Genomic DNA, 21,113 nt, shown 5'->3' with positions numbered 1-21,113 from the left:
ACATCTGATAAAACATTAATTTATTTCATTGTTTTTTTTTCCCCCAGACTTTTTAATCAAAAAGTGACTTGCCCTGTAACAAGTCAGCAGATGGAGGAAAATAAATCCTTCAAGAAAGTTTGTCAAGGTAGTCTGGGGCAAGAAATTCTCAAGAGAAAACGTGTACTTGTAGATTTATATGTGCAAATTCTATGTTTATAAACTTACACTTAATGCAAGGGTCCTCAGTGTTCTAACAAGATTTGAGTCAAGCTCTTTAAGCAGTATAATGAAATGTCCATCTATGCTATGACTGTCTAAGAGTAAGGTGACATCAACAGGTTACAACAGTGCATGTATTAAGACATCAATTTATATATCACTTATTCTATACTAAGTTACTGTTTACTTGACATGCTGTAGTAAAAATCAGACTGTGGACTTTTTCCACATTTTTTTCAACAAACAAAGGTTAACAATCTTGCATTTACTACACTTGCTGTGCTGTAAGAGTGTAAACCAAAGCAATTTCTGTGGATTAACAAGTGTGTTTCAAGTTCATTTCCTGTGGAAACTTTGCTCTGCCATGTAGTCACATTAATTATTTTGAAATTAAGTATTTTGCTCCCACCTCCAGCACATATTCATCTTCTAGTGTGGATGGCCTAGTTCACTGAAATATGGCCATTATGCGCTAATTCTTGCAATAAAGAGGAAATCAGGATTATCTTGAAACCAAAAGGATTTTTCCATTGGTCTCAAAAAACGCATATGTTTTAATTGCTTCTTTCCCCACCCCCAGCTCCCTGAAATAATTATTCTAATTTGGATTCATTGGGAAGGGAAAATAAAAACACTTTTGCATAAGAATTAGAATTTAAAGGCTTTGGATTAAACATTAATTTGCAGAAGAAAAATAAAGATTGCATGTTAATGAGGAAATGTCCCAAACACTTCAGAACGATGAGACATTTAACAGTGGAAAGACTCTACTTGGACCATGGTTAAGAATCTATTTGTAAACAGGTTAAACAAACAGCTGTCAAAGTTGGTATAACTAAACAATAACCTGCATCAGAAAACAGAAATAAGTTTATTTCTGTCCCTACGCATCTAGAATTGTCCATATCAGCTTAATAAAAGCCTACTTTCATTTGACATTAATTTAGAAGATTCAAGTAATTTAGGAGGTTCTGGGAAGGAGAGGAGGAAGCTCCTCATACTTCTCTGAACCATGATGATCCAGTAAAGCACTAAATCTTTTGCTTCACTTTAAACACAATGAAAGTCTAACTGATTCCCATGTTAGACACACACTAAAGTGCTTTGCTTTATTGACACTCAGTTGCACAAGAAGCAATTAAATATTTAGATAAGGGCTCTCAAGTATATAGTTATTGAGAAATTGTATTTACCTCTAGCAAAATTAGCATACCTAAATATGTACCTGTGTAACTCCTGCAACATTTGTTCACAATACAATGCAATGCCATGTAGAAACATCTGAGTTCATTCTTTTACAGGAGCTCAGCTAAGGGTAATTTATTTTGTTGACAGGCAAACAGGAATCCTGGGGAGGAACACTGAAGTATCACGTGCAATATCCAGACATTTTCTGTAACACTTCTAGTACCTAAACTGCACTGCAGAATTTAGAAATGTTCCTACACTTTAGCAAATGTTTGGCAATGAAACAGGTCTACTGGGTTTTACTTATCACTTGAAGAGCTAATTTAGAAAAGTGTAAAGAAATAGGAAAGGTTTAAGCAAGCATGTATTTCCTTTAGGTACATAATAAGAGATAAGTGATGGAGATTTTATTGGCGATAGCTGCTGTACATGTGAAAGGCTATGTAAAGCCACCTCAAAACATGCAGCATACCAACATTTCTGATTAGTAAACTTATATGACAGAGTCAAAGAGAATTACTAACGAGAATTTATGACATGAACTCTTACCACTAAACAATCACATGCTGAACTTGATAAAAATCTGATCCTGGGACAGAACTGGGTTATTTTATTATTCTTACTTAGAGAACACAGATTTTCCAGAGAGGCTTGAGGAAGAAATGGTATTCTTCAAAGGAGGAAACAGTTATCTAAAGCTTCATAGTCAATGAGTTTTTTTCAAGAATATACTACTGTTGTCGTAGTATTAGCAGTGTATGAAGGAATTGTTTTAAACTTGTGTTTCACCCTTCTTCTAGGAGAAAAGTAATCTTAAATGTTTTTTTTCAAAACTATTTGTCAATTTTTTCATTTTTTGGAATGCAAAGTGAACAATTATGTCAGTATGAGTAGAAAAACATAAAGATATATTTTCCAAATATTTCTGATTTCTCTTGCAGGAATAAAAATTTTTTAACCACTATATGTAAGGGAAGATGTGTTCAGGGGAATAAGTAGAAATATTGTTGAATTTAATAGGCAAAATGACATGCACATAGGTACAAAGCTTCATTTCTGGTTATATATTTACCACACCCACCCACAAACCAAAGATATCCGAAGAAGGACAAGTCTATATCTACTCTAAAATGAACGTTATCAAGTAGTCTGCTTTCCTGGTCTCTTTTTTTTTTTGCAGGGGGAAAGACATAATTATTATGCTACTTTAGGTTTGAAAGCTACAAAAAGGAAACAAGTTTGACTTATCCATCCTGATTATTACCACATTTCAATAAAAATACACTTAAGATCTAGGCTGCACTTTAGACCAATAAAATTTTAACAGACTTCTTAAATAATCAACTTTTGAATTAAACAGCCATAAAAAAGCTCTTTGGCTTATTTTTGGCTATGTCAACCTAATTTCACTTAAGCAGCAGAAATCAAGGTATGATTAGCTGTTCAAAGCATAATTATTCACACTAAAATAAATCTTGCTGCTGAGTACAGCAGCCTTTGACATCAATAATGATAACTGAAGAGGCAAATTCCATTGAGGCAGTTTGCTGTTGTTTCAGTGTTCTTTAGGTATTAGGGAAAAAAACCCAAAGTATACTCATGGGTTATTACATATTTCAAGGTCACTCATTCAAATCCAAATAATGAGAAAAAGTTATTATTTTTGAAAGGTGATAGATCATATGGAACAAGTCTTAATGCAGTGACTAGTACCAACTGTTCCTGTGAGAACATGCATCGTGTCAGCTAGCAATTTGATTAGCAGTAAAAGAAAAACAACAAAAGAATAAACAGAAGTGGAGAACACAACTACTGTTTTTATGTATGCTACACATGGAATATGCTACACATGGAAACTACTCCATAAATGCATAGAATTTGGTGAAATCAGCTATAAATCTGTTAACAATAAAGTTATTGAAACTACTTATATGAATTGTAAATTGGAGTCAAAGCATCAATCATCTCTACTAACTTCAGTGGAGCTGTAAGACTCTTTATCAGGATAGGGATTTGCCTCATGATAGCTGACAGTTTAATATAGACAAACATCCAATGGAGGAAAAAAAAAAAAACATTAAAAATAATAACTTTAGCTCTTATATTTAATAGAGAGAGAATCAATTCCTGATTCACAGAGATGCACTTAACTGGGGCAGAGGCGAGAAAAAACAACAACAACAACAACCACCAAACTAGAAATAAAGAGTAGAAAGCTGTTAAAGAAAGGACTGGGAAAAGAGAAAGACAGCCAAAGAAAATAAAGGATTTGAAAAGTATACAGGGAATACTCAATCTAAAAGAAAGATTGAAAGTTTGATTTTGATCAAGGAAAATACAGAAAATTCTGAGTCCACCATTATATGCTACTTATTAATTGAGAAGACATGTTTGAATTTATCAAGCAGAAAACACTAAACTAGCAATAATAAATTCTTATTTAAAGAAAACACTACAAATAAATTAAAAAAAAATAACTTGCCTGAAAACCGAGGAGTTTTTCACTAGGCTTAATATGTCTCTGAAATTCACATTCCACTGGTTGTATTACTTTGATGCCATCTTCATAAAAAACATAAAACATGTTCCCAATTCCCAGACCTTAGGAACAAAAACACATTGAAATGTATAAAATTAAATAATGACAAAAAAGAAAATCTTTGTCTTGAACTAAAAACTTCATCACATTTTTGGTAGGAGATCAATTTGTTAATGTGTATAGTGCTAATACAGCTAATCCTATGGGATCTTTTATTGTAAACCAAAAACAAAACTGTTACGTTATTCAGAATTTCACATAGTTTTCTCCATTGGCAAGACAGTGTCTTTATGAATACAGATCTAGAAATACATAGTTTGACAGCTGCAGTAATGAAAGTGATCTTGTGAAATCATCTACATTGAAATCAAATTAATATAAATTCTCCATGTATTCTTGTTTTTCTTTTTCTGAGGGATGGAAGAGTTAAAGTAATTTCTGTGTAACATTGAAAGGTAAGTTCTGAATCTTTGTTATAAACCCTTTTTTGACATTTTTTTCAGTCAGAAAAGGAAATATTCTCTATTGGATTTTATTGGAAAGCCACAGTTGGGCAGATATTAATTCCAAGTTTGAAGGGTCACAAATGTTTATAGAACTATTCAATCCTTCTACCGCGATGTTGCTAAATGAGAAGCAATGTTGCTGAGGGATGTAATGTTTTGTGGAGAAGGTGGAAATCAGATCTGTAGCATGAAGTCTCATAATACCTGTGGTCATGCTCATCACCACAAAAAATGACATTCTCCTTAGTTTACGATGTGCCAATTAAGACAACAGTTGATGATTTGCTGTGTGGATGCTATGATGGATGATCAGTTCATATTTGTAAAGTTCTATGAAGAAAATCACAGTACTCATAAAATTACCATTATAACCAACTCTGACAGTTAAACAATGATAAAAATGTACGTGTATCCTTAGTACAGGGCCTAAGCTTCCACTTGACATAACAATATTTGGTATAGGTACACAGGGGAATAAAACCCAGAAAAAATAAATTTGAGTCTGAAATTCTGCTTATCTTAAATTCTGAAGGAAAACCTACGTTAATAGAGAGAGAACACATCTTAACCTCAAATAAAACAATGAGAACATTAACGTGGGGAGGGAGTTTGTGTATAGATGTATGTATGTACACCCATACATAAAAGTTCCCAGTCCCCATTAGGAATCACATACGTAATATAGTCATTTAAAAGGTAGTAATATGCATAAGATTGTCAGGCCATGCCCAGAACAAGCAAATTCAATTATCTTTGAGAAATCTTGTGGAATCATTTCCCATTTCTGGCCAAGTTTTCCTAAAAAGAAGGAAGGGACAGTCTCCTAGCAGGGGTTTCCTCATTTCATATCAAATCTATCTATTAAGAGGCTACCAAAAAGTAGGAGAGGAATTTGTCTATGCTGCATTTGGTGTAGCATAGAATTAGGCTCAGGTTCAAGGAAAACTTACCAATCATGTCTATTCTGAGCGTAAGGTGCACTAAGGCAATATGCCGGCTCTGGCCAATAGGATACTTTTATATGCCTTTGCAGGTAAATCATACAGCCTATGTAAGGTAGTATGTCAAGGTCTTTCTTTAAAAAATGCCTGACATTGCATCCTGTAAGAACAGCTGGAATTTGTAGATAAGCCTGACTGAGATTAGGCTGCCCCTACCAGCGAACACAGTGTAGAGATCTATAGTTGAGCAACTGGCTTATTGTATCTTGGTGATAAATAAATACGTGGAGTTGGCTGGGAACAAAACAAGGTTTTCCCTTCTCCATGGTCTCGCTGGCTAAAGTATATTATAGTTATTAGCAGGATAAGTAATATCAGAGGTGAGGAAGTAAATCAGCTGATAGCCCCAAGTGATACAGACATTTGATAAGCAGAATCCTGAAACTTCCTCCTCAGTTGCCAATACTCCAAAGAAGGCTTTCCAATGTACAGATATGTTCATGTATAGCAACCCAGCCCAAACTTTTAAGGCTTTATTTTCAATGTCTGGATGTTCACCAAACTGTTCTTCAAAATCAGTGAAGGAGACACAGTAAGAAATGTCCTTCTTCCATTTCAATACGTTAGGGAAGTCAGTTCATATAAGGAACCTTTACCTGTGGATCCAAAGAAATAATCATAGAATCATAGACTCGTTTAGGTGGAAAAGACCTTTAAGATCATCGAGTCCAACTGTCAACCTAACACTGCCAAGTCCACCACTAAACCATGTCCCTAAACACCACAGCTACACGTCTTTTAAATACCTCCAGGGATGGTGACTCAACCACTTCCCTGGGCAGCCTGTTCCAAGGCTTGATAACCCTTTCAGTGAAGAAATTTGTCCTAATATCCAATCTAAACCTCCCCTGGCACAACTTGTGGCCATTTCCTCTTGTCCTAGCGCTTGTTACTTGGGAGAAGAGACTGACACCCACCTCGCTACGATCTCCTTCCAGGTAGTTGTAGACAGCGATAAGGTCTCCCCTCAACCTCCTTTTCTCCAGGCTAAACAACCCCAGTTCCCTCAGCTGCTCCTCATAAGACTCTACACTCTTCACCACCTTCGCTGCTTTTCTTTGGACACGCTCCAGCATCTCCGTGTCCTTCTAGTAGTGAGAGGCCCAAAACTGAACACAGTATTCAAGGTGCGGCCTCACCACTGCTCAGTACAGGGGCACTATCACCTCCCTGCTACTGCTGGCCACGCTATTTCTGATCCAGGCCAGGATACCGTTGGCCTTCTTGGCCACCTGGGCACACTGTCGGCTCATGTTCAGCCGGCTGTCGACCAACACCCCCAGGTCCTTTTCCTCTGGGCAGCTTTCCAGCCACTCTTGCCCAAGCTTGTAGTTGCATGGGGTTGCTGTGACCCAAGTGCAGGACCCAGCACTTGGCCTTGTTGAATCTCATATGGTTGGCCTCGGCCCATTGATCCAGCCTGTCCAGATCCCTCTGCAGAGCCTTCCTACCCTCAAGCAGATCAACATTCCTGTCCAACTTGGTGTTGTCTGCAAACTTACTGAGGATGCACTCAATCCCCTCGTCCAGATCACTGATAAAGATATTAAACAGAACTGGTCCCAATACTGAGCCCTGGGGAACACCGCTTGTGACCAGCCACCAACTGGATTTAACTCCATTTGCCATCACTCTTTGGGCCTGGCCATACAGCCAGTTTTTTACCCAGCGAAGAGTACGCCCATCCAAGCCACAAGCAACCAGTTTCTCCAGGAGAATGCTGTGTCAAAAGCTTTACTAGTCTAGATAGACAACATCCACAGTCTTTGCCTCATCCACCAAGTGGGTCACCTTGTCATAGAAGGAGATCAGGTTGGTCAAACAGGACCTGCCTTTCATAAATCCATGCTGACTGGGCCTGATCACCTGGTTGTCCTGTACGTGCCGTGTGATGGCACTCAAGATGATCTGCTCCATAACCTTTCCCAGCACTGAGGTGAGACTGACAGACCTGTAGTTCCCCGGATCCTCCTTCCGGCCCTTCTTGTAGATGGGCATCACATTTGCTAACCTCCAGTCAACTGGGACCTCCCTGGTTAGCTAGGACCGCTGGATGGAAAGCGGCTTGGTGAGCACTTCCACCAGCTCCCTCAGCACCCTTGGTTGGATCCCATCCGGCCCCGGAGACTTGTGTGTGTCTAAGTGGTGTAGCAAGCTGCTAACCATTTCCCCTTGGATTATGGGGGCTTCATTCTGCTCCCCGTTCCTGTCTCCCAGCTCAGGGGGCTGGGTACCCAGAGAACAATGGGTTTTACTATTGAAGACTGAGGCAAAGAAGGCATTAAGTACCTCAGCCTTTTCCTCATCCTTTGTCACTGTGTTTCCCCCTGCATCCAATAAAGGATGGAGATTCTCCTTAGCCCTCCTTTTTTTGCTAATGTATTTATGGAGACATTTTTTATTGTCTTTTACGCAGCTGGGCTTTGGCCCTTCTAATTTTCTCCCTGCATAACCTCACAACATCCTTGTAGTCCTCCTGAGTTGCCTGCCGCTTCTTCCAAAGGTTATAAACTATCCTTTTTTTCCTGAGTTCCCACCAAAGCTCTCTGTTCAGCCAGGTTGGTCTTCTTCCCCGCCAGCTCGTCTTTCGGCACATGGGGATGACCTGCTCCTGCGCCTTTAAGATTTCCTTCTTGAAGAATGTCCAGCCTTCCTGGACCCCTTTGCCCTTCAGAACTGTCTCTCAAGGGGCTCCATCAACCAGTCTTGTAAACAGGCCAAAGTCTGCCCTCCAGAAGTCCAAGGTAGCAATTCTGCTGACCCTCCTCCTTACTTCTCCAAGAATCGAAAACTCTATCATTTTGTGATTACTCTGCCCAAGATGGCCTCCAACCATCGCGTCACCCACAAGTCCTTCTCTGTTAGCAAACAACAGGTCCAGCAGGGCGCCTTTCCTCATGGGCTCACTCATCAGCTGTGTCAGGAAGTTGTCTTCCACACACTCCAGGAACCTCCTAGACTGTTTCCTCTCTGCTGTACTGTATTTCCAGCAGACACCTGGTAAGTTGCAGTCCCCCATGAGAACAAGGCCTAGCAATTGTGAGACTTATCCCAGCTGCTTATAGAATATTTTGTCTGCCTCTTCATCCTGGTTGGGTGTTCTATATCCCCCCCTTCCAAGTTATTATGACCCCAAAACTCTTCCTTTGAGCATGTGTCTACAAATATCTGTACAAATATCTAACCTATACAAATATCTAAGCACTTAGGCAAGCCACTTCTTCACAGGAAGAACTACAGGAGCTATTCCTCTAAAGACATCTGACCTAATTTTGCAACCCTCCCCCCACCAAACTAAAACCAACCCAGTGCATTTATAATACAGTGCCAGAACAGCAACAATAAATGCAAATATATTTGCTTCATTTAGACTGAATCTGTATTTAAAACCGGCTAACACTTATTTGAAAAAAAAAAAATGGTGGTGGTTTTTGGGTTCCTTTGCATATAGATTAATATATGGATATATTTATGCATGTGTATATATTGTATTATTATTGTAGTACAAATTAATGTACCTCCAAAATCCTTTCAGATTTTATGACACATACACTTTTTACACAAGCAAGCAGTTGTGATAAGGCTTTTGTGTACCCCATATATAAATAGGCATTGCAGGCCCTAAAGCCTATGTATGGTTTCATGATCTTAATTGTCCTACTAATCACCCATCCCTCCCTTCCTATCTGTTAATACTTAGATAACAGAAAATGACAGAGTATGCATGGCACAGAGAAGTTAGTAGTGATGCTTTTTGGCATCTTCTGGGTATTGCTGTCTTGTAAATTAATTCTGACATTGCAATCAGTAACAATATTTGTTGGAAACATAAGGATTGGCCACTGAGAAACACAGAAGAGATCGAGAAAATCTGCTCTAGAAGATGATATTGTCACTTCACATTCTCAATCTCTACTATAAATTGCCTTCTGTTTAGTTTCACAATAGTCACAGGGCAATTTGAATGTCTTTACCATAAGCACTCTGGTAAGTTACTGTATTTAATTGGTCTTTATTGCCACAGAATTTAAGTTTTCCTAAGTGCTTTCTAACCACTGAAAACAACAGAGGACTTGACTATAGACAATCCTCTAAAAAATCAAAGGGCTGCCAATAACGTTTTCAGTTTTATTCAAGATAAAACACAAGTGATACCTTCCCAATAAGCATTGAGAATACCAGACATTTGAAAACTTGATTTTAGAATTGTGTTGTCCATCAGTTTAATTTTAACAGTGGAATTGTATGAAACACTGAACACACCATTTGTACTCTGCAAGGCCAATAGAGCAGGAGGATCACAGCTGAGCTCTGCTATAACCAGGGAACTGATTGTTTACACCAGCTGAGCAACCAGTAAAACAGGAATATAAAAAATAAAACTAGTTCATATTTGTAAACACACTGGGAAATGCCAAAGGTTACTATGTAATTTGGCAAATGAAATATCAAATTTTTGAATCTTTAAATTAATTTAAAATAAATCTTTAAGAAACATGCAGAAATACCATTTGCAGCATGAATTCATAGCAAATCCACTTACAATATTATCAATGTTCCAATGGAAATAATTGAAACATTTCCTATTCCTGAAATACATTAATCCCTAAATTGCAACTTTAAATTAAGAACAGGCTACTTAGAGCAATGAAATGAGAGCTCATGACAACACTTCGATTATGGTATCTTTCTGCAATATGCTTTATGAGATTATCTCATATATATGAAAATTAATATCTATCTTTGTCAGTAAAATATACTTTCCATGCTTTCTATGTTATCAACACCTGATACTGTCTGTATTTATATTTATCCTTTAGCTGGTCACAAACCACAAACCGCCATTCCCCCTCCCAACATTTACAAACCCTTCCTGAGTATAAGAAGAAAATGCTTTGTCTCATTAAGCAGCAACAAGTATCTCAATTTTAATTAAACTGTTTAAGATTATAATTTAGTCAAATAAGAATGATTCATACAGGAAGATCAATTCCAATAGCATATAGGCTGACTGGTTGGAAGCTTTATCATGCCAGCAAACAAACAAAAGTTAAAGGTCTACTTTTTAAATCTGAGCTTCTTGTGGTATCCCTTTGAGTAATTGTCTGAAATTTTTGAACAGCTTATTTCCTTCTCTCTCCCCAAAAGGAAAAGCAGTTCACAAAGGCATGAGCATTTAAAGGATTATTTTCCACTATATTTCTTCTTTAAATCAAATCCCTCAAATATTGCAAGGGTGAAGGTAATTACCGTAACTGTAGAGTACGAACAAAAAAATCCAAATCAAACACACAAAAGGAACAATAGATAAGCATTTCATCGTAATATAGAAAATATGAAAAAAGCCATCTGTATTAGTACCTTGCTCTCGCCACAATATGTTTGCAACTGCAGCATGTAAGAGAGAGAAAGAACAGAAAACACAAATGAACAAGAAAAAAAACATGAAATGATGTATCAATTCTGAAATAATTATGATGTTTTAACCTCTGATTCACTAAAATACTTCTACAGGTAAATCAATGGGAACAGTGAATTAACAATAAGATTAAATAAAGTTTTCTATGTCACATGACAAAACTGTGATAAGCCATCATGGTTATTGGGGTTAGGGTAAACTCTATCACCCCCTGTTACACACACATCCCCCGCCCCCGCCAACTTAACTCCATTAGCCTTTATCAATAGTGTGTTTCATAATCCATTACAAAAAGCATGTGGAGTTTGCATACACATAAATTACATATATTAATTACAGGTGATGCAATTTTCGTAATTTCCTTTAAGCACTGGACTTTGAAGAGATTTATTTCAGGACATAGTTATGAGAGAAACATGCAAAACCAAAATGCATACAAAATATTCTTCTGTATTGCTGTAACACAGCCATGCTACCAAAGTTGTCATGCTGTATAAATTTTGCCAGTATCTTTGGAAGACCAAGATGGGAACTGTAAGATGGCATAGTAACCAACTAAGTGTTTAAGTTGTTTTTTCCATGAAAATGTAAGTTGTATTTGACCATCTTTACAATTGGATTTTAGACCTTTGAGATCAATGAAAACTAATTATCCTAATACTGCTTTTTCTGCCTGGGGAGAATAAAAAGAAAACAAATATAATTTGGCAAATTTTAAATATCTAGAGCTCAGCATGCCATGGAATAAATTGTTTAAAACACGATCACTGAAAACCAAAGCATTTTGTAAAGTAATGACCTTAAGAAATAGAGAAAAATTTAAAGGAAAGGGATACAGCGCAGAGAACACATATATGTCACACACAAACATAATGAAATTGTGATGTTCATTGAAACACAGTGTTGCAAAAGCTAAAAACATTAATGTGCTTTAAAAAAAAGTTTGGAAAAAGTAATGGAAGACACATTATTAAAAATGATGTTGGTACAAGAAGTCCCTCAACTGCTGACTGCTCAATGTTGAAAGTAGAAAGAGGAAAAAACTATCACTCCAGAAAAGTCCCAGATACTATGATTTTCCCAAGCATCTTTTACTGGGCACTGCTGAAGACAGGACTAATACGGGCTTTTTGCCTCATGCAGTGCAGCATTTCTCTCATTCTTGTGCTCTGAAAGAATATACAGAGCCCCAAATATGTAGAAGGGTCCTTGGAAAAAGTGTCAATCGTCTTTCTGACAAGCTTATGATTCAGAGGCTTAGGATAACAGAGCTACTAGGCTTTTGTTTTTTCTCTCCCTCTCCTCTATTATTTTTTGTCTCCTGATTTTTTTCACAAATTCTCTCAACAGAGCTACCTCATTATATGACCTTAGACACAGTATTTGAACTGTGTCATTCAGTTATCCCTTGATAAAATGAAGGTGATGATTACTTTTTATCTTCAGTGCTTTGAAGTGTACAAATGAGAGATCCCCATATAAGCAGAAAGTAGCAGTAATACTGCTGAAGTGAAGTGATACTGAATACTAGAATAAAAAAGTTCCCCTTTCCCAACACAGAACATAGTGCAGTTTTCAAACATGCTCAGTCTGTTTTATTATCTTTAAACCAGCTTAAGTCTCTGGACTATTATGTGTGCACTATTTTAAAATATCATCCTTGCCTTTCGTTTAATATTTGAACTGTTAGGATCCAATAAACCGCCAAAAGCCAGGATTAATGGAGTGTGCCACCTTGTCACTTAGGCTGAGTAGTAAACCTTTACATCAGGAGGCAGAATTTCTGCTGAACTGGTGGTAAGGTCAAAATGGAGTCAACATGTTTTAAATTTTTCTCTCAATCATCTGCCTTTATAGTTGCTCTTCTGATTTCAGGTTGTTACTCTCAGAATAGACTAGCTTTGAAGGAAGTCTTGACTACATTGGCTGAGTATGTGTTCTCCGGACATCCAGCTGCTCTGAATGAAACTTCTTGGTGACTACATTGCTAACACCAGTATGACTCTTAGATTTATATCCAGTGCTGACAGCCCAAAATGGATTTGGTTTACTGTATATTTCAGTGACAGACATGAACAGAGTATTTAACATGTCTCTTTCTAAATAACATTTGGCTGCTTATGTTTAAACTATTTGATTATTCTCCTAAACTAGATCTCTGACTGTAAGTTGCAATCATGAGACGGAATATTAGTTTGATGTTTTATTGACAGCTATTATTTTTTAAATAAAGACCTAATCAGCAGATCATCAGTACTGCAACTACAGAAAGAATGGACTGAAAGGTTTAAAAGATCTTGAATTATTTTAGTTTAGACAAGAAGAAAAAGGTGTTGATTTGTATAAAAAGAACATTTAAGAAAGAACTATATCCTTATAGCTTTAGAGCTACAGAAAATTTTTTTTCACTGCAGGATGAAAGCAACTGGTCTCCCCAAAGATACTCCATCACCAAGAGGAGAAGAAATTGGGACAACATAGTACTGTCCTTCCCATCAACTAAATATAGCACCTGCTTTGCGAGCACTATGCAGTCAAGCCTTTCTGAAAGCTGACAACTTCAAAGGGGAAATGCTAAGGTGCTTATGTTTGTTTCCCTTTGTCGAAGTGTTAAATCGGTCATTTGTATTTTGACAGGCAGGAGGAGGAAAGAAACAGCCCTGGGGTACGCCACAGGTGACTGGCCTCTGGGTGGAACTGGTGGCGCTGATCACGATCTTCTGACCTGGCAGTTCAGCCAGTTTTCAGTTCACCCCACTGTCTGTGCATCTAGCCTGTACTTCATCAGTTTGTCTTTGAGGATGTCATGGGAGAGAGCGTCCAAAGCATTTCTAAGGTCAAGATAAACAACATCCACTCCTCCTCTCATCCACCCTGCCAGTCACCTGATTGCAGAAGGCTGTCAGGTTGACCAGGCATTATTTCTTCTTCATAAATCCATGCTGACTGCTCCTAAACACCTTCTTGTCCTTCATGTTTTTGGGAATGGTTTCCAGGGTTATTTGTTCCATCTCCTTCCCAGGGATCAAGGTGAGGCTGATGGGCCTATTATGTCTTGGATTCTCCTTCTTGCCCTTCTTGAAGATTGACACTGGCTTTCTTCCAGCCTGCAGAAACCTCCCCTGATCACCATGATCCTTCAAAGATTATCAAGAGTGGCCTCACAATGTCATGGGCCAGCTTGCCCAGCATTTGTGGGTGCATCCTATCCAGGCCCTTTGACCTGTGAATGTCCAGTTTGTTTAAATGGTCTCTAATCTGATCCTATCCACCACAGATAAGGCTTCCTTGCCAGAGGAAGACTTCCTTCCCAGACTTTCCCACTGGTCTCACCTTCCTGGGGCCAGTTTTGCCAGCAAAGACTGATGTGAAGAAGACCTTCAGTACAACTTGGCCCCTTCCATATCCTTTGTCACCAGGTCCCCTGCCCCACTCAGCAGCAGGCCCATATTTTCCCTAGCCTTCTTTTTGCTGCTGTCTTTATAGAAGCCCATCTTTTGCCCCTTATGTCCCTCACCAGATCCAGCTCCAAGTGGGTTTTGGAACTTCTAACTTTATCCCTGCATGCCCAGACAGTGTCTCTATATTCAGACGACAGTTCTGTGTTTGTCTATGTCATCTTATATAGTCTTTTTTCTGTAATAAAGCAAATTAATTTCTCCAGGGCAACCTGGAGGATTTTCTTTAAAATTACTTTTCTCTTCACATTGTGAGGAAAGAACCATGTAATATATGGCACTTGAGGTCCCATAAATTTAGCCATAAAGTTCTACTTTTTATCAGTCTTTTTTCTAGGGGTGACACAGGAAAGAAAATAAAAATTACAATTATTCAACTGTGTGGAACTACATAGCATCAAATGAAATGATTTAAGGTGCTATGTACAGAACACATGAATTTGTGTTAATGCAAAATGATACGTATGGTTCTCAGCTTTGCCTCCCCCCTCCCCCCAAAAAAGGGGGGGAGGGATAAAAAGAGTGCTTTAAAAGCCCCACAATTATTAATTTTAAAAATAACAAATCAGTTTGAAGAAAAATAAGACATTATTTAAGAGTGCAATTTAAAATCATAAATAACAGCCATCACCTCACCTAATACAGATCAAGAAACCTCACACTTTTTTAATCAGTCCTGTAACTTGTATTCAAGAAAGATGTCCAGTCTTGAGATAAAGACTGCAATGCTGGAACAAGTACAACATCTGTAGATGGAAAGTATGCTAAGGAACATATTGTTTACTTTCCTTTTTGGTTAAGCAAAAATTAACATCTTCAGCCATATCGTATACTCAATTCTCACACGTTTATAAATTTAAAAATGTAAAAATACATAATTATTGATTGTTCTATTGATAGATTTTCTGGTTTTAAGACAGAATACTACCATTTTCTCTTGTGTCCTATTTCTCTGATTTACAAAAATAAGGGTGTTCAGACAACATACAGTTATTAAATAGTATCAGGAGATGTACTGGGAGCCTTGCAGAAGACATCATATTCAAGGAGTTAGTGACCTTGAGCAGGCTATGTCTGCTACATTGGGCCTTGTACTTAAGGCTTGAGAAGCCTGTATGTTAGCATGGGTAGCTGCTGCAAGGGTATACGCTGGAATGCCCATAATAGCTTGCACTGCACAGTGGTAGGTGTTATGACAGAGATAACATTGCAATCTGTCAGAAGATACATGTTTTTGTTTGTTACACAAGATAAAAGCCATCACAGTATGGGAGGGAGAGGGAACCTCTCCATGGACAGGATCTGCACAGCATGCCGTGCAGGAAAATCCACCTGGAATTCATCTGATGCCACATGAACACAGGGTGCCCAGCATCTGAAAGGATGTAAGATTTACTCATTATCTATATTCCTCTTTTTATTCTATCTTATTAAAGCAGCTATTTTATTACACCATTTGTTGTTGGGCTTTTTATATTGACATCCAAGAAGAACCCTGCACCGTGCCTCTCTCTCCTCCACCCACCCAGTGCAGAACAGGGGAGAACCCATGTTTTCTTGAAAGAGGATTTCTTTTTTTTTTTAGGCACGCTTACAGCTCCATAAAAATCACTCTTCATGGTCCCTACATAGCTATTCTATGCTTTTGTGCTCAGATCCAGCCTTTGATTATGAGTAGCTAACATAACATCTGAAAGCCTACTCTTCATCTTTGTTATTCATTTTCTATGTTGGCTGAACGGTAATAGGTTGCACATTTTTCAGTAAACTCTGTCCGTAGTACTTCATGAAATTCTGCAGCAGACTGTAACAGCAGTACAGAGTCTTATTGCCTTTGGAAGAAAACAAGAAGTGCAAAAATCCGTGGTATTTCTGTTACTAAATGAATAAGAGGGTACTACAATGTTACTTTCCAAATAAATTCTGTATCCTACTCCTTCTTATCACATTGGTAATAAATGTCATTACATTCACTTTTCTGTCTCAACAGCCAATGTCAAAGGTTCCAACTATGTCAACTACAGTGTTTTTCCTCCCTACTTTTCTTTTTTTCCAAACATTTAAGGCATAACAGTTAGAAATAAAGTGTGGGGTTTTTTTTTTTTTTTTTTTTGGTAAGATTGACATTCAGTAAGTTTGGAGATTAAATGTAGCTCTTCCGCTTCCTTTTGACAATATAAGTAGATGTTCACATTGTCAGTAATCAGCACACAATACTATATATATCCAGAGAAAAACAAGATCAGGGCAATAAGATTCAGAAAAGAAACTTGTTCTTCAAGTACAATACTTCACTTTCTTCCAGAAACAGTTTTCCCTCTTCTATCACATGCTTCAGTGGTCATTATCCAAGAAAATTCTGAATAAGCTTTTAAAATTCATTAACTTTTTAATTTTTTTTTAATTAAAAACTGTCATTCTTTTGTACCTTTTATGTATGTGTGGTTAAATAATCTGAAATTTTCCTTTCTTTTCTCCTGGCATTACATATCACAAAAACTAAATAAAATGTTTTCATAAAACGTTATTTTGTTGCACTGGCACTCATAAACAAAATAGTTATCAATTAAAACCTTAACATCTGAAAAATTTCCTAGCTTGCTGCACTAAGAGAACAAAGCAGTTTAAAATGGTTTTAAGAAGAGGGAAAAACAGCAGGAAGACATCTTTTCTGCATTATATATTATTCCAATAAACAGGGGGGAAAAAATCCACTGATATCTTCTGAAATGCAAATAATGATTGTTCATGAATATAGAACCACTGTTGTTAGTTCCAGGTTTTGTCTCACCAAAACACAAACTTTGTATGTAAAATTCTGTAAATATTTTACTTGACTTTCTATCAGAACGTAACAGCTGATTGATAAATAAAAATCAGCAGTTTCATATCAGTTCATTGTGCTAGACTTTGCACCATCAGATAGGAAACCACTGCCCCTTTCCAAGCCTTCAATCCCATAAGGCAAGAGGTCACAAGTAGATGTAATAGAAAACAGGACAACAAGGAAGATGCAATAAGATCATGTGGCAAAAGTGTGGAATTCAACATTATTTTTCAGAATTGTCCCACCATAATTTGCTGTACTTTTAATTGCATAAAAAAGTAACTTCAAGATGTTTTAAGCGATGCTGTCTGCTTACTTCACTGATAGCCACTACCATTGGCAACTGTTCTAGTTAATCATATACACATCATAAAGAGGTGGTATCTGTTATCTTACTCTTTTTTCTCAAATCTGTAATGTATAAACATGCCCTTATGTTACAGGGTAAATCTATACCATCATTGCTATCTGGTTGCTGAGCCACACAAGTTTTTAATTATTATTTTTATTTAAAAATGATAGTGCTAAAAGTGAATACGACGTTAAGGTGATTTACTTTTTGCTCAACTTCCACTATCAAGCAAATGAAAACATTTATGGACATATCTGCTTTTAATTTTATTCTTATTTTATAAGAAATTCAGATTTGTTCGGTTTATATACAAATATAAATATATATAAACCTTTAGTTGTGAAGCAAACAAACACTTTTTTTCTCAACATTATCTATTGCTTGCTTCAACTAATTTTAAGGAAATTATGTCAATACAAATTCTATCAAAATTCCATTCTGTTCTTAGGGACATGCAACTTAATTTTATTTCATGTTAGGTTAATACAATAACCAAATATCTATTTTTATGAATATTAAACTATTATTTATCACTTAAAAGTCACAACTGACACTTTACTTTCGGTTAAATATGACCATGTTAGCTTATTTTTCTTTAATTTATTTTTTCTATAAATCTTTATAATGAATCATGCTGAAGTCCTTTCCCATAGCACATTAGCTCAATCCAGTCTACACTAGTAGGAAGAAAAAATGGTTCATGAGCTAAATTCCTACCCTATACTTGGAAGTTTGAAATAAAGTCTCTGCCTACGATGCTGTCAACAATTATAAACTTGTTTAACTCTGCCATAAAATAAAATGCCAGCATAAATTATCTCTGAGGAAATTAGGTAAATAGGTACCATTCAGTATCAGATGTGACAGGAAGATTCTATTAAAGTTGCATAAAGGCTTTCAGAGAGAATTTAGGCCATAAATCACAGTCAAAAGGCTTTTAGTCTCATTCCAAGTTCCAGACAGTGGAGATGCCTGGTTGGTTATGATGGCCATAAACCTGTCAAGTCAGTAGCATTCAGGTCACATAATCTCTTGTTAGGCGATAGGACTATGACATTAAGTAAAAAAGGTAGTTAGAAATAGATCTACTTAATGACATGGAACAGGTATATTATTTTTTAAATTTAGTCCCAAGACACAGTGCATGAGGCAGATAATTTTTATCCTGCTTTGTGTGACTAGGTGAGAAGATCTGTAGGAGAAGTTGCTTTGCAATATATGATGATGTCATAGTGGGTGAACTGAGTAACACAAGAGTCTGTGATTGATGACCAAGAGTAAAAGCTACTAAATATTAAAATGTCATCAAGTACTGTCAAATTGGTCTTGAAAATGCCTTCATAGCATTACTCGATAACTTTCTATCATGACAGTTGTCTCCCCAAGGTGCACGTGTATGTCTCAATACAATTTAGAGAAATACTTAAGAAGTCATATTAATCGATATCAAACTAAACTATTATATAAAATGAAGTTTTGGAAAACATTAAGCGAAATGAAAATATTGTAAAAACCATAAAATAAAATAAACAACAACAAACCCACAAAACTGTTTAGCTTTAAAGGGGACAGCACATGTTTTCATAATCTATGACTCTAGTTTGATAGAATTATGCTAAATTGAAACCAAGAGAAAACCAAAGCAGAACCGATGTACCTGTCAAAGTCATCAAGAAAGAAAGAAAAGAAGGATTTTAAAGCTATTTTACTTCAAAATATTTTTCTAGTAGTCAAGAAAAGAATTTTAAGTATTTGAAAATCACCCCTGAAAATATTCCTGTCTTTGATGATAAATCTTTTTTATTTTCCTGTTTTCCATACTGTCAGATTTTCTTCTTTAGAGCTATAGATTACACTGATATACCCTATTCCATTATTTCAATTAAATATTCTCATGCTAGTATCATTTTTCCTTCCTATCTTTTTTTAAGCTCACAAACTTCTTTATTCATACTTTTTAGCTATGCATTATATTCCATATTCAGCTAACATTACTTTGACTAAAAATTTGAATTTGGACCAATTCCATTGGTCCTAATACTACCTAAATGTAACCTAAAAGAAAAAAAAAAATCCCATAGATGGAAGTTGTCATTTCTTCCTCCTCTATTTGTGATTATTATTGTACTTTGTATCACCAAAAAAAGGCAGAAACATCTTGCCCACTCCACCTTTCTCATATTGTCAAGATACACCCTCAAATTCTTTGTTAAATTCTTCAGCTTTCACACGTGTTTCAACAAGAGCAAGCTGATGATTTTGGTTTGCTTTATGGCTTGTAGGAGTTGGGTTGATCCAAATCTGCGTTTGTGACTGTCAGAGGTAGTCATCAATATAAATTCGCATCGCAGCTGTCAATTTTTGTGCTCATGCTTTAAATGCTGTTAAACCCAGTAGTATGGAGGAGATAGCTATAGTTAATAAAAGATTTGAGAGTTCCTTAAAATGCGTCTGCACGTACTGCAAGCTAGAAAATGAAAAGTCACCTTTATCAGTTACTGCAGAGATGCTGGAGTGCTAGAATAAAGATCCTGTTTACAAAAAGAGAGAAATAGCGGTCCTTAAGAAAAGAAGAAGCCTTAGTACAATTAACATTCCATTTTTGTGCTAACAGAAGAAGTTCCAGCAGCTTGATATTCCTTTACCCCAATGCAGCAGTGAAGGCCCTGGAAATCATCACAAATGGCTGCTAAAGGTAGAAAAGCAGCATCGTGATACCAGAGCTACTCAAGGTTTAAATTGTACTGATACGAACCAGATTTTTTTTTTAATGTTGCATTGACAATATTCTTCTATAAATATTTTTTTCCTGTATTTGTACAGAAGGCTGATTACATACTTCCTACCTTACAAAGGAACAAAAAAAGAGGGTAAATGATGTGTAGTCAAAACAAACATTTAAAATAACCAGGTCCAAACAAAGTACATAAAAACACTTGCTAAAAGTTGTTTCACATGTTTCGTTTGGTGGTATTAGTTTTGAATAAATTTCAGAATATATTATAAAGTTCAAGAGGAGTACCACTACATATGCCTCTAGTAGCTTCCCCACTCCCTGAAATTTAAGAAGCTGTAGGCTAGTTAGACTAGGATATGTATCCCAGACAAAAGAATAGACAACACTCGCACAGAATTAAATTCAGTAAGAAATCAAAGGACGAGGATATAATTATAGGTCAGCTAATATGTTCTAATGGAAACCAGGTCTTTTCAAACAAACCTGATTATATTCTTTGATGCAATTAGAACTTTGGTAATGTAAAAATTCACACAGATGTACCTCAGAATTTTGCTAAATATCTAATTTGTTACCACAAAATATTCTGATTAAATATTAGCATTATACAATAGAAGCAAAGTATATGTTAATTGAATTAAAAACTGCCAAACTGATTAATCTGAAAAAGTAGTTTTCATTGTTAAATCATTAGTAAAAGGTGAAGAAGATGGTGCTAGAATGTGTCCACAGCAATGGGTAGCAAGTCTTGTCTTAACCATTTTCATCAATGATCTGTGAAGAAACATAGAATAATTTCCTAAAAAGTCTGCAAATTACCTGTTATGATAAATAACAGTTTCAAAAAGTTGTTTGAATTATTTTGTCAAGTACATCTCTAAAATA

At 36.5% G+C, this 21,113-nt stretch overlaps 1 protein-coding gene across 1 annotated transcript in view; it reads right to left on the bottom strand.

The window, feature by feature from the left end:
- The window catches only part of FSTL5 (follistatin like 5), a 346,821-nt gene that overhangs the window by 48,449 nt on the left and 277,259 nt on the right, over positions 1–21,113 (bottom strand). The window contains exon 11 of the mRNA XM_075149403.1: positions 3,872–3,990. Within this exon, the coding sequence (XP_075005504.1) occupies positions 3,872–3,990 (119 nt within the window). The remainder of the gene's footprint in view (positions 1–3,871; positions 3,991–21,113) is intronic.

This window comes from Calonectris borealis, chromosome 4 (genome assembly GCF_964195595.1).
Source record: "Calonectris borealis chromosome 4, bCalBor7.hap1.2, whole genome shotgun sequence".
Lineage (NCBI taxonomy): Eukaryota > Metazoa > Chordata > Aves > Procellariiformes > Procellariidae > Calonectris > Calonectris borealis.
Note: the sequence above shows the minus strand (reverse complement) of the source record. Positions and strands in the feature narration are given on the sequence as shown.